Source organism: Mus musculus, chromosome 11, assembly GCF_000001635.26.
Source record: "Mus musculus strain C57BL/6J chromosome 11, GRCm38.p6 C57BL/6J".
NCBI classification, from domain to species: Eukaryota; Metazoa; Chordata; class Mammalia; order Rodentia; family Muridae; genus Mus; species Mus musculus.
In genome coordinates, this window is record NC_000077.6 from 4,915,843 (window position 1) to 4,929,147 (window position 13,305).

At 49.0% G+C, this 13,305-nt stretch overlaps 1 protein-coding gene and 1 pseudogene across 3 annotated transcripts in view; both read left to right on the forward strand.

The window, feature by feature from the left end:
* Window positions 1-13,025, forward strand: part of Thoc5 (THO complex 5) — a 33,585-nt gene extending 20,560 nt beyond the window's left edge. Inside the window, exons 14-21 of one of the 2 annotated variants that reach the window (XM_006514448.2) lie at window positions 2,282-2,383; window positions 3,891-3,987; window positions 4,535-4,649; window positions 6,080-6,183; window positions 6,297-6,384; window positions 8,906-9,021; window positions 10,204-10,394; window positions 12,833-13,025. In XM_006514448.2, the coding sequence (XP_006514511.2) occupies window positions 2,282-2,383; window positions 3,891-3,987; window positions 4,535-4,649; window positions 6,080-6,183; window positions 6,297-6,384; window positions 8,906-9,021; window positions 10,204-10,394; window positions 12,833-12,896 (877 nt within the window). In that variant the 3' untranslated portion in view covers window positions 12,897-13,025. The remainder of the gene's footprint in view (window positions 1-2,281; window positions 2,384-3,890; window positions 3,988-4,534; window positions 4,650-6,079; window positions 6,184-6,296; window positions 6,385-8,905; window positions 9,022-10,203; window positions 10,395-12,832) is intronic. The other variant, NM_172438.3, reaches the window with a different exon arrangement.
* AA413626 (expressed sequence AA413626) lies at window positions 2,674-3,076 on the forward strand (annotated as a pseudogene). The gene has a single exon (NR_102683.1). The product of NR_102683.1 is annotated as an expressed sequence AA413626 (transcript).
* Window positions 13,026-13,305: the final 280 nt, after the last annotated feature.

A 13,305-nucleotide genomic window follows, 5' to 3' on the forward strand; every position in this document is an offset into this window, starting at 1 on the left:
GGCTTTTTACAGCCAGTAATGCATGTAAATGCATGAATGAGGTATGAGACATGACCAAATTGACACATTTTGGCCCTTTTCTTGTTTTTGTCCCAAGCTGCCAGGATATCGTTTCCCAACTCAGCTCAGTCCCGGCATTGGTAGTCTTGTTGTGCAGTCTAGATTGGAAGAACAGCGGACAGAAAGGACAGGGGTACACCAGCCTGCACCTAGAGGATCGCTGCCCTCTCCTAGCATTCCTGGCCCTGCTGTCAGCCTGAGAGGGAGTCCTGAGGCTCAGGAAGGCACAGGTGTGGTGCCTCCTGCAGTAGAGCTCTGCCTAGCTCTTGCCATTCTGCCAGATGGAAGGAGGTCCTGGCTTTAGAGCCTGCACTTGGTGTCTACCTCTTCTGTTCAGGCTTCTGCGGCCTTGGTAGTTTTGGGCTTCCTAGGGCATGCTGGGTGCAGTTAACCTTGTTCCCAGCAGAGGGAGCCCAGAGCTTGTTTCTTCTAAGGTCCACATCTTAGCCAGGTCTTTCCTTCTGAGCACTTCTAGGACTCTGTCTGTCTGTCTGTCTCTGTCTGTCTGTCTGTCTCTCTCTCTCTCTCTCTCTCTCTCTCTCTCTCTTTCTCTCTCTCTGGGTGTCACTATGTAGTCTTGGCTGGCGTGGAACCTGCTATGAAGACCATCCAATTCACAGTGATCCTCCTGCTTCTTGAATTCTTGAATTCAAGTTCTAGCTGGGCTGTGTAGAAAGTTCCAGGCTAAAATACATAGTAAGACCCTATCTACAAAAGAGTAAGTAACTTTAGAGAGGTAGAAATGCTAAGTACATGCTGGGCGTGGTGGCGCACGCCTTTGATCCCAGCACTCAGGAGGCAGAGGCAGGCGGATTTCTGAGTTTGAGGCCAGCCTAGTCTACAAAGTGAGTTCCAGGACAGTCAGGGCTACACAGAGAAAACCAAAAACAAAAGAAATGCTAAGTACTCTGATCATTACTTATTGAATTTGTTTGTCAAATTACTACACCATACCCTACAGATGTTCTATCTTTCCATATGTACAATATAGAGAGATTGTATACACCAAGGACCTGTACTCAATGGCCAGATCACTTATAAAAACTTAACTGCTCGTGTAAAATTATTGCGGTAATTATTTCTGGAAGTATTATAACTTCATGTGGTTTTCCTACTCCAAAGTATTGTCTGGCCACCAGATGACTTGTCTGTGTGTCTCTGTGTGTGTGCAGATGCACGTGTGTAGAGACCAGAGGCTCTGCATGAGGGTCTTCCTTAGCCACTCTTCCACCTTTCCTTTGAAACAAATCTCACTGAACTTGAAGCCTGCAGATTCAGTTAGACTGGTTGGCCAGAAAGCCCGGGATCCTTCGGTCCCCCTCCTCGGGAGTTCTAGGTGTGTGCTGCTGTGCCTGGGTTTTATTTGGATGGTGGACATTGACCTCAGGCGATGGTGCTGTGCAGCAAGCACGTTACTGACTTATGTACTCAGCCCCACAGTATAATTCCGGAAGGGATCACTTTAAAAACAGCCAAACAAAACAAAATACTAAAGGATCCTGTTCTCAGTGGCCAGGGAGATGGCTTCTTAGATAAAAGCACTTGGTACCCTAGCTCAGTGACCTGAGCGCAGTTCCCAGAGCACCTGTACACAGCCAGCTGTGATCTCTTCTCCCTCAGCTGGATTGCTTGGAGTAGACCGTACCCAGCAGAAGCAGAGAGACCTTCCTCAATAAGATAGAGCACAAGAAGTGACTACTAAACACTGTCCTCTGTGTGCCACCGTGCACACATGCGCACAAAATAAAGAAAAATGTTCTTCTTTCTGATCAGAGAGTGGTCTGAGCTTCAGTGTCCCCCTTTTAAAGCTTCGAGTTTGTATCTTGAGAAATGGGATAATGGTCCTTTCTGTTCACAAGGCTTGGGAAGAATCCACTAGCTTGAAGCACATAAATGTTTTGACTCACAGGAAGCATTCAGTGAAAGATGTCAGTAGAGGCAGGAGTGGTGGCGAACACCTTTAATCCTAGCGCTCAGAGGCAAAGGCAGGCAGATCTCTGAGTTTGGGGCCAACCTGGTCTACAGAGTGAGTTTCAGAACAGCCATGGCTACACAGAGAAACCTTATTCTCCCTCCCCCCTCCCCCCGAAATCACCACCACCAACAACAACAGAAAGACGGTGGTTGACATCCTGAGAGCTGAGTGGTACATTGCCACTCTCCAATGCCCAGGTCCACTCCAGGTTGGCAGGCATTTTCACTGCGGTCTTTTCTTCTGCAGAGACTTACTGTCTCCTGACTCGGTCTTGAGCTGCTTGTATCCGGGAGATCATGGGAAAAAAACTCCAAATCCAGCCAATCAGTATCAGTTTGACAAAGTTGGGTGAGTAAGCGTGTGCAGCTGCTCCTGACCTGTGGCTGCATCTGTACGCTCAGGCCAGGCTGGGCCAGGCTGGAGACCATGGGGCTGGAGGGACGTCTTCCTGCTCTTACATTGAAGGCAAAGGGATGCCATGGGAAGATGAAAGCTTGGGAAGTGTAGGGATACTAGTGTTAGGGAGGTGATTTTGTGGTACTATGGTGGGGTAGATCCCTAGTACCACAAAAGCAAAAACAAAAGCAAACCAATATCAATAATAAAATGTATGGAAGCGACCTGAGGTGAAGATGGGTCACTGTTCTCTTGACCCAGAAACCTTACAAAATCATGCAAATCAAGGCGTTTAAATTGTCCTGTTCCCTTTACAAAGACCTGTGAGGCTGTCCACACCATCAAGGGTATACATATCTGGAAAGTGTCTGAAAGATGTCACTTTAAATGAGCCATGGGTGCCATTGGGCTGTATAACATGGAGTCAGTAGGTGTGCCCTGGCCAAGCAGGGGACACAGGGTCAGTGGCCAAAATAAGAGTGTTGAATTCTTGCTCCACGTGCTTAAAAATGCAGAGAATAATGCTGAATATCGGGATTTGGACGTAGTTTCTCTGTCATTGAACAAAGTGCGTAAGCTGTGCAGATGACCTTACAGAGCTCATGGCCACATTAACCTGTGCACAACTCCCCACGCAGTGATGATCCTTGAAGAAAAGGAACTGAGTTCCAAAGCCAGAAGAGGATGCTGCACAGAAGAAAAGATATCAGTGAGAAACAAAAACTTAAGGCACGGGAATAAATCCAGCAAAAAGTTCAAATAAAAGTACAAACAAACGAAAACAATAAAATATCTGCATTAGGCCAGGCGGTGGTGGTGCGCACCTTTAATCCCAGCACTTGGGAGGCAGAGGCAGGCGGATTTCTGAGTTCAAGGCCAGCCTGGTCTACAGAGTGAGTTCCAGGACAGCCAGGGCTACACAGAGAAACCCTGTCTCGAAAAACCAAAAAAAAAAAAAAGTCTGCATTTTAGTTCTCTTGAGTGTTTGAGATTTAAAAGCTGTTTTGCAAGTGGGTATTGCAGTGAGGAGGTCAGTATACTGCCGTTTGAGATCTGTCTTATGACAGAAAGGTTCCAAGGCAAAAAGAAGTAAAGACTGGAGATGAATTCCAGGGAGCGATCTTATGCAGCTTGTGAGGCTGGGTGCAGGGAAGACTGCAGGGATGCAGGGAGGACTGTAGGGATGCAGGGAGGACTGTAGGGATGCAGGGAGGACTGTAGGGATGCAGGGAGAACTGTAGGGATGCAGGGTGGACTGTAGGGATGCAGGGAGGACTGTAGGGATGCAGGGAGGACTGTAGGGATGCAGGGAGGACTGTAGGGATACAGGAAGGATTGTATCCTAGGGCCATGCAGCATTCAGGATGAGCATCAGTCTTGATGTGAGGACACTGTTCCTGAGCTACGTTCCCAACTCATAAAATTGTTTCATTCTGTCTTGCTTTTTTTTTTTTTCCAGCATCCTGACTTTGAGAGACTATGTACTTGAGTTAGGTCACCCCTACTTGTGGGTACAGAAGCTGGGTGGCCTCCACTTCCCCAAAGAGCAGCCCCAGGTGTGTATTCTGACCCTGCCTCCTTGGCTGAGACGCTGTACCTGTCCTCCCTGGACACACAGAAAGGCCTCTGAGAGCTTCATAGCATTTGATCTAGTAGAACATCTTCTTTTGAGGTTATGATCTGACCTCACTTAGTGCCTCAGGGCATTAAAATACCCTACCTAGTCTTCAAGTGTTGAGATGACTTGGCCTTCCCTGGAAGCTTTGTAGTCATCTAAACCAAAGATGCCAGATGTGGCACAGCTACAGCCTTTGCTGCCCTTGGACTTATGTACAAGGATGCTACAAATGAGGATGGGCAGAATTCTGGGGCAGACACCTTCGAAGCCTGCCTTTTCTTAGAAGCTGGCCACAGATTCATGGGAACCCTGGAATCTTGTGTTTTTGCCAGGGCTTAGCATTTTACCTGATCTAGTGGGCCAACTCTGCCATTCCCAAACAGCACTTGTCTTAGGACATGGTCTGGCTGGTCCCGGGGGAGATGGCAGTCCCTGAAGGAAGAAGGGAGCTCTTACATGTATCCTTCATTGTCATTCACTACTAGCAAACAGTGATGCCTGACCACTCACAGAGCGCCAGCCACATGGAGACCACCATGAAACTGCTGAAGACCAGGGTACAGTCCCGCCTGGCTCTCCACAAACAGTTTGCATCTCTGGGTAAGCTGGGGCAGGGACTAGGGCCTGACAGCCACTTCTTCAACATACAAACAGAAACCTTTTCCTCAGAACTTGTAAATCCTGATCACAGATCAAAGAGACCTGTGTTCCTGGCCTTACTGAGCATTGGATGGTAGGGCCGGTGGGGAGAGCTGCAGGCCCATTCAGACAGGTCTGAGCTCCTTGCAGACTGGTCGGTTCTGTGTCAGCCCTTCCAGAGGACCCCAAAGCCATTGGCACAAGTTGACAGGCTCAACAAGGCAGCATTTCCTAGGTGCATGCATCACAGATCCATATGCACTTGGTAGGTATTTAGTGAGTCTAATTCATGCTGGCACCCAATAGCCTAAGAGGAGGAACAATGGGACCCTGTATCCACTGAGCTCACATTCAGCTCACTGACTGTAGTTATGCAGGGTCACCCCATTATCCTTTCCCTAAGACCTGCTGAGCAAATGCTTCTAAGCACTTCTGAGCTCCCAGGCGATTGCGAGGAACCACTGACCTAGTAGTCACATGACTTTTAGGTCATTCAATAAAAACTTGATGGGTATCTACAAGATACTAGTAGGGTAGGAGTAAGGTTTTGGAGGGTGTCAGATCTTTTTTGGTATTAAAGAATTACTGTCTGCTGGGTGTTGGTGGCCCACACCTTTAGTCCCAGCACTCGGGAGGTAGAGTCAGGCAGCCCTCTTATGAGTTTGAGGGGAGCCTGGTCTACAGAGCAAGTTCCAGGATATCTAGGGCTACACAGAGAAACCCTGTCTCAAAAAAGCCAAAAATAAGATTAAGTAAGTAAATGGAAAGACTCACTGTTAGGCGAGGCATTGGATTTCCAGGGCCCATCTGGACATAGGTGCCCTCTTCCTGGCTTCAAGCCAGTTCTTTGGTTCCATGTGGATGCTGATCTCCAGTGAGGCACTGCTCAGGCCTTGCTCCCCACTCAGCACTGCCAGCATTGTCAAGGTTGGATGATTGTCATCAGATAGTGTCCCTGTGTTAGCAGATTTGTTTGTTGGAACAGCAGCAGGGAACTGACACAGAACACTGCAGTTGGTTTTTCTGTCAAGGTCAGCTAAGAAATCACAGCCCTCTGGCTGTTTGATCTAATTAGCAGTTCCTGCCGCAGAGACACTGATGCTAGTCATGGCTTCAGGGTTCTGCTTTGCTACAGTTGTCTGCATTAAGGATAAAGCACCATGAATGCAGATGCTGGGTCTGACCCCAGGCACATAAGCCCTGCGTGCAGTGGATGTCAGGTTGAGATGCCTCTGTCCCTGGAGTGTGATGAGCAGGTACTTCTTGAGCATCAGATGTACTGGACAAGTGGCGAGGCCACCTCAGCCCTGCAGCAAGCCACAGGCAGATGCTAGTCCCCAACTGTGGCTCCCGATTTCTACCAGTAATGCCCCTGCTTTACTCTCTCTTAGAACATGGCATTGTGCCCGTCACCAGCGATTGCCAGGACCTCTTCCCTGCCAAGGTTGTTTCTCGCCTGGTAAAGTGGGTGATAATTACCCATGAAGATTACATGGTAGGTAGAACTGTAGTCCTATGATCATGTCACCTCTCGGTTCCTGTCCCCAGCCCCTGCCATCCGTGCAGAGGCTTTAAAGGAGCAGCAGCTCACACTGGTTCCTGTTGTAGGAGCTGCACTTCACTAAGGACATTGTGGAGGCAGGACTGGCCGGAGACACCAATCTCTACTACCTGGCGCTAATTGAAAGGGGAACAGGTAGGTGATGGCTCTGCTGATCACAGGCAGCCTCTCAAGTGTCACACATGCCTGGAAGTTGCCCGAAAAAAGCAAAAAGGTCCTAGAATCCTCCATGGAATTTACACACACTAGTGACTAGGGGATCACCCCTTTCAGTGAGGACTTGTTCTGTAACATGGCCATAGTTTCATGTCATTAAATCCTCACAACGGTCACCGGGTGGTGGCCTTATCCCACTCACTAGCTGAGGAAAGTCTGGCCGGATCAGAGCTTGGTCCCACCTCAGCTTTCAGCTTGGCTTTGCTTTGTTTTAGTTCTCCTTCATCCGGCTAACAGAAGGGCAGAGCTGTTCCTTAGATGGTAAAGACTGGATAACAGAGACCCTCCCTTCTCCACAGTCCCTCTGGAGTCATGGACCTCTGTGCTTCCTTCCTCTTCTGACATCTGATCCTGCCAGGGCCTTCCACAGGGGTCACTGACATCATGCACAGGCGTTAGGCTGTTATCCTACCCCTGCCTCACAGCAACAAACACTGGGCTGAGAATGTCCTTCATTCTTTGATAGGTTGAGTGATGTAATAGCATTTGTGGGCTGGGGATATAGTTCAGGGGTAAAACACTTGCCTAGCATACCTGAGACCTTAGATGATTTCCAGTACCACAAAAGATAAATTAAACAGAATGTCCCAAAGCTGGAAGCATTATAAAGAAGAGCTTATTTAGCTCAAAAGTTTGTGGGTTTGCTTGTTACAATTTTTATTAAATTTATTTATAATGTACGTGTGTGCACTCAGATGTAAGACACACTCGCACGTATGCACACGAGTTATATATCAGAGGACGGCTTGAGGGAATCACTTCTTTGCTTCAGCCTTATGGGTTCTAAGGATCAAGTCGGGTCGAGGTGTGGGAGCAGGCACTGTTACCTTCTGAGCTGTCCCACTGGCCCGCTTTGTTTGTTTCTTTGTTTGTTTCGTTGAGACAGAGTCTCATGAGGCTCTAGCTGGTCTGGAACTCACAGAGATCTGTCTAACTCTGTTTTAATTTTGTCCTTGAGATCAGCTCAAGCTGGCCAGAATCCATTATGTAGTCCAGGCTGGCCTTGAACTCCCCATCTGCTTTTTTCTTAGCCTCCAGAGCACTGGGATTGCGCACATGAGATACCATGCCTGGTTTAGCTTTACTATTTGAAGGCTGAAAGTCCCAGGTGACCTGATGACAGCCTCGTGGCAGGTGATAATGTAGAGATGTGGAGAAGAAGGCACAGGTGAAAAGGAAACCAGAGGGAGTTGGGAGCTAATTCTGTTCTATAGCAGCGTTCTAGACACTAAGCAGAGTCCCAAGGCCCTTAATCCTTTTAGAAGGCAATTCCCTCTCATCCAAAACCCAGCTACCTCTCACGAGAGCCCGAGTCTTCAGATTCAACTGGGCAGCAGCACAGAGCTACCAGCTTCTTGTATAAATATCTTTGGGTAATGCATATGAGCCAAATCAGAAGGACCAATCCAAAGCCGTCTGGGAGCCAGGAGAGGGCTCGAGGTTAAAGCGCTTGCTGCACAAACCTGATGACCTGAGCTTGATTCTCAGAAGCCACGTCAGCATGTGGAGTGCAGTGCAGTGCAGCTCTAATCCCCGCACTCCTGGGGGAAGAAAGGTCAAAGGCTGTCGCCAGAGGGGAACTTACTATATGGAGATAGTTTATTCACCGATTATGAAAGCAGATTTGATGCCAGGCTGTTCCGGTTGAGCTCAGTCCTGTACTTCTGCAGCTCCTTACTGGTAGAGAAGTTTCTGTCAGAGCCTCACAGTGACAGATGTGATATGAGGAGCTGGGACCATTTGCCGCTAGTCCTAGGTGGGAGTCAGAGCAGGAGGATCAGGAATTCAAGGCCATCCTTGACTATAGATTGAACTTGAAGCTAGTTTGGGCTATGTGAGACTCTCAACAGCAACAACAACAAATTCTTGAAAGAAAGAAAAGGAAGGAAGGACAGGGAGGGGGAGGGAGGGAGGAATGAAAGGAAGAGAGGGAGGGAGGGAGGAAGGAAGTGGGGAGGGAGGAAGGAAGAGGCTGTAGAGATGGCTCAGTAGTTAAGAGCACAGGCTGCTCGTCCTGAGGACCTGAGGTCAATCCCAGCACCTACATGGCAGCTCACAACTGTCTGTAACTTCAGTCCCAGGGGTCCAGTGCCCTCTTCTGCATCCCAAAGGTGATGTATGCATGTTGGTGCCAATATACATGGAGGCAAGCAACCAAACACAGGCATACACACACATGCACACACGACGTTCTCGAAGTAGCAGGGTTTTTAATCCATTGACAAACCCCAGCAAGTAGAACAGGCTCTTTGGGGGAACCAGAGTCGTTGTGCCTTACACTGGGGACCTGGCAGCTCAGCTTGCATCCTAAAGCAGTCTATACCAGCATACTCAGCAGCACTTCAGTTAGAGGAGCCATTTGTGTTGGCTCTGGACACGTGTGGAGATCACCATGGAATGCTGGGTAATCACTGAATGTCTGCCTCTCCCTTCTTCTCAGCTAAACTTCAGGCTGCTGTGGTACTAAACCCTGGCTACTCCTCCATCCCACCGGTTTTCCGACTCTGTCTAAACTGGAAAGGGGAGAAAACCAACAGCAACGATGACAATATTCGGGTAAGGCCCACGTGGGTGGCAGGAGACCAGGGAGAGCCCTAGAGAGGTGAGCAGTGGCCAAGCCTGCAGTTGCTGAGGCTGTGGGCAGTGTCACTTTCAGGACAGGGCCTTACCAGGATTTACAGAACGTGCTCACCGCTTAATTTCCCTGACCCACAGCTTTTCCCATGTAGTACTGTTAGCACTGTTAACTGGCAGTGTCTGTGTACCACTCCAGTACCTGACTGGGGGTGACGAGGGAAAAACAGACACACAGACAGCTGCAGTCCAGTGTCTGACTCGGCTGGAGAACCCTTAGCCCACCCCCAGGCCCGGCATGTTTACTACGTAAGATTGCATAGGGAAGCAGGGCTACAGAGATGGATCGAGGAGGCAGGCTTAGCCAACCTCAACAGGAGCAGGCTGTAGGGAGCCATCTCCAGGCTGTAACTACCCAGAAGGAGAAAGCTGTGGTGGACACTTTGTGTCCACACCATCAACATCTACACACAGATGAGAAGAGAAGGCTCTGGCATTCCTCCTGGCCTCATATCAGGCAGGGGGAGGCTTTGCTGTACTTGGTGGGTCTGGGGCTAGGGTCCTAGATAGGCCAGTTCATGTCAACAACACACATCCACTCGGGGTCTCCTGCACTTAGGGTTTCCTGCACTCCCTTCAGCAAGGTGTGCCGGCACACACTTTTAATCGCAACACTGGGAAGACAGAATAGACAGATCTCTAATCTCAAGGCCAGCTTGGTCTACATAGTAAGTTCCAGGCCAGCCGCCTAGTGAGACCCTGCCTCCAAAAACACCCAAAAGGTTTCTTGTCACCTTGGGCTTCTGTGTGATGGTAAATAAGCTCAGAAGTATTATAGAAACTCAAATTCAGTGAGAGTGAGTGCTGTAGTGAGAGTGAGTGCTGTAGCTACTGTCAAGGACAAGTCTCTTGGTGGCCACAGAACATGTCTTCCTCTACATGTCCATGGTCCTTGCTGGAGGTGGCGAGGTGGGTGATAATCAGGAGGGGCCCATTGTCTTGAGGAGACGGGGTCTCTGGACGAGGTTGTAGCCCAGCTGTGTACAGATCCTGTGCAGGCATCAGCAGGAGATCTTGTGGTACCGTCAGGCTCAGCCATGAGGTAAAAGTGCTCGGCCATACTGCGGAAGCAAATGCTGAGGGTCTGGCTTCCCACCCACACAGGCTATGGAGAGTGAAGTCAACGTGTGCTATAAGGAGTTGTGTGGCCCTCGGCCCAGTCACCAGCTCCTGACCAACCAGCTGCAGAGACTGTGTGTGCTGCTGGACGTCTACCTGGAGACCGAGAGCCACGATGACAGCTTCGAGGGCCCCAAGGAGTTTCCCCAGGAGAAGATGTGCCTGCGGCTTTTTAGGTGAGTAGAGGGCTGGGCTCTTGTGACTTTCCTCAAGGATGTGAACAGAGATCGCAGTCCTCTAGAAGACTAGGTCTCATTGGACAGGACCTGGCACACAGAGAGGGCATCTGTCTTTGTGGCAGACAATTCTGCAGCCAGATTTCCAGGAAACACTTGTTTTCTCTTTCCTGAGACTTCCCTGCAACTGCAGCCTGGCTCACCTGTTCTTGTCAGCCCATGGATCAAGCAACCAAGGAGACTGCCCTGACTGAGCCATGCTACAAAGCTTTGACTGAACTTTGATTGTTTTTTTTTTGTGGGAAACAGCAGGGCCTGTTTACTTTTAGTCTCCAAGCGAGCACTTAAGGTAGTGCATCCCCACTGTCCCTAGTGAGTGTGCTGGCATCTAAGTCCCTTGGTGTGACTCAGGACAGTGGGCAGTCAGGCAGCATAGGGAACAAAAGAAAGCCCAGCTCTTGTAGAAGGCAGGCTGTGTGCATGCTGAGGAGCGAGCAGTCCACGGCAGCCAGCACTGAGCCTAGGGCCGACGTGGGGGACTGAGACCTTGTAGAGAGCCCAGGTAGGTTCAGGTCATTTGTGTAAAGTTCCCAGATGATTCCTGCTCCATGTTTGGGGCTCAGGGTATGCTCTTGGCAACTTGCTATTTATAGTGTGTGGGCTCGCAGTGCCTCAGACCAGTTTTCCATCTTTATGGGTATTAGGGCTTCTTTCCTGTTCATCCCCTAATGTGTTTTGTTTTGTTTTGTTTTTTCTTTTCAAAACCCTAGAGATTACTTCTTAGTCTCCCTTCTGTTTTAGACAAGGGGGTAAAGAAGAACTGTGTTTGGATTATCTTTATAATCTATCAGGCCTGGTGTTACAACTGATGCCTATAATCTTAGCCCTTGGAAGCTGGAGGCAGGAGGATTGCCATGAGTTCAAGGCTAACCTTGCCTACAGAATAAACAAAACCAAAAAAGTTCCTCACCTTGCTCTCAGTTGTAACGTAAAGGGAGGTGTCCCAGCATTTTCCCTCTTGTCTGGCACCTCTGCTGCCCTGGTTCATGGTGTTGTTAATAATAACCAGAAATGCCCCAAGTGGCTACAGGAAGCAGAGCTGACTGCCCAATGCCAGCCTGAGTCTTCTCTCTGCAGTGGTCTGTGTGAAGTCTCAGCTCTTCTCACCTCTCCTCCCACTCCCGCACATTTGCAGGATGGGAGCCCACACAGCCTGTGCTTGTTTCTCCCAAATGGTTCCTGGAAGACTCATTTCTTTATGTGTTGAGCTGTGTCAGTGCTGTGGCAAGACTTAGCATCAGAGCTGATGGGTGGCCTGGAGTGTAGCTGATTGCTGGGGTTCGGACCATCAGGAGACTGAGGGCAGAGTGCTGCTGTGAGCTGGCAGGCCCTAGCTGCCGCTTGGCCTGAGACTTGGGCACTCTGCCTCGGTGTACCCCTCTGCTGTTTGGAGGCTAATGCCGTGAATAACTCTCAGCTCCAGCTTCCTTCCACCTGAGAGGGAGTCTCTGTATTTCACCCTCCAGGCAGCTTATGTTTCCTGTGTTATGGAAAAATGACACTGAGACGAGAAGTCAGCACAGTACAGGCTGGGAAAGAAGGTTTTATACCCTTCAGCCACTGGAGAAGAGTAAACTTTCCTTACCTTTCCTACTCTCTGCAGTTCCTTTTTCACTGTGATTAAAAACACCATGACCAAAACCAGCTTGGGGATGAAGGGGTTAATCCCGGTTTACAGTTAGTCTTTCTTGAAGAGAAGGAGGGGCAGAAACTGAAACAGAGGGCATGGAGGAATGCTGTTTACTGGTTGCTCTCCATGGCTTGCTCATTCCACTTGCTTCTTCCCATGTGACCCTGACTTGTGTTAAGTTGAGGAAAAACTACCCTGTCCCCATAGTCCTTAGACCAAGTCCCAGAGTGTCACCGGTTACTGCTGTCGGAGCCCTTTTTGTAGATGTTTGTCTTTATGGAGCTGTGTGTAACATTCCCTCTGTGAAGTTTTTGCTTGAGGACACAGAATTACTGCTAAAATCTTAGGAAGGAAGTTTGAACATAGATCATGGCCTGATCTGTTGCTTCCTGGCCATGCACTATTGTGCACTGTCTTGCTTCCTTTGCAGTTGTAGAAATTAAGTGTTTGCTGATAAAGTTATAAGCAATGATCCAAAACATGTTGGGCACTGGGCACTGTCCCTAAAATGTCTGATTAAGGGATCCTCCAGGTTCGCACATTTGTAAGCACATAGAGACACTTTTACAAAGGTGGTATCACTCCTTCACCAGTGTGGTCTGCTTTCTCGCCGTGCCCTGGGCCTGAACTATGCAGCTCTAACTTTCCCCCGATGACAGCTACGCGACCTTCTCTTGTGAGTGAACTGTAATTTATTTTATCAGTCCAGAAGGCATGCTATTAACTGCTCTCCCTCTTGTTTCTCTAGGGGTCCGAGTAGGATGAAGCCGTTTAAATACAACCATCCCCAAGGGTTCTTCAGCCACCGCTGACTCCCCTCGACTTGTCATTCCCCAAAGCCCTGTCCTGGCTCCTGGGTATCTGCTTTTTGCTTTGGCCACATGTGGTTCTTGATATTTTCCAAAGACACCAGCTAATTAAAATGTCATCTGACAAATGGACTCTGTTTGTAGCTCCTTGGGCAGTCTGGAAGAGCAGGTGGGACCATGGTAGCATGAAGAATTTCTGGATGCTGTTTTTAAGGGTGGCCGATAATGTAGGCTGTAGCCTGCTCATTCACATTCTTCCGAACAAAAGCATTGCCAGGCCTATCACAGCAATAGCCCAGTTCCTGGTACCAACTTCTGTCTTAGTTATGGTTTTACTGCTGTGAACAGACTCCATACCAAGGTAATTCTTATAAGGACAATACTTAATTGGGGTTTACAGGTTCAGAGGTTC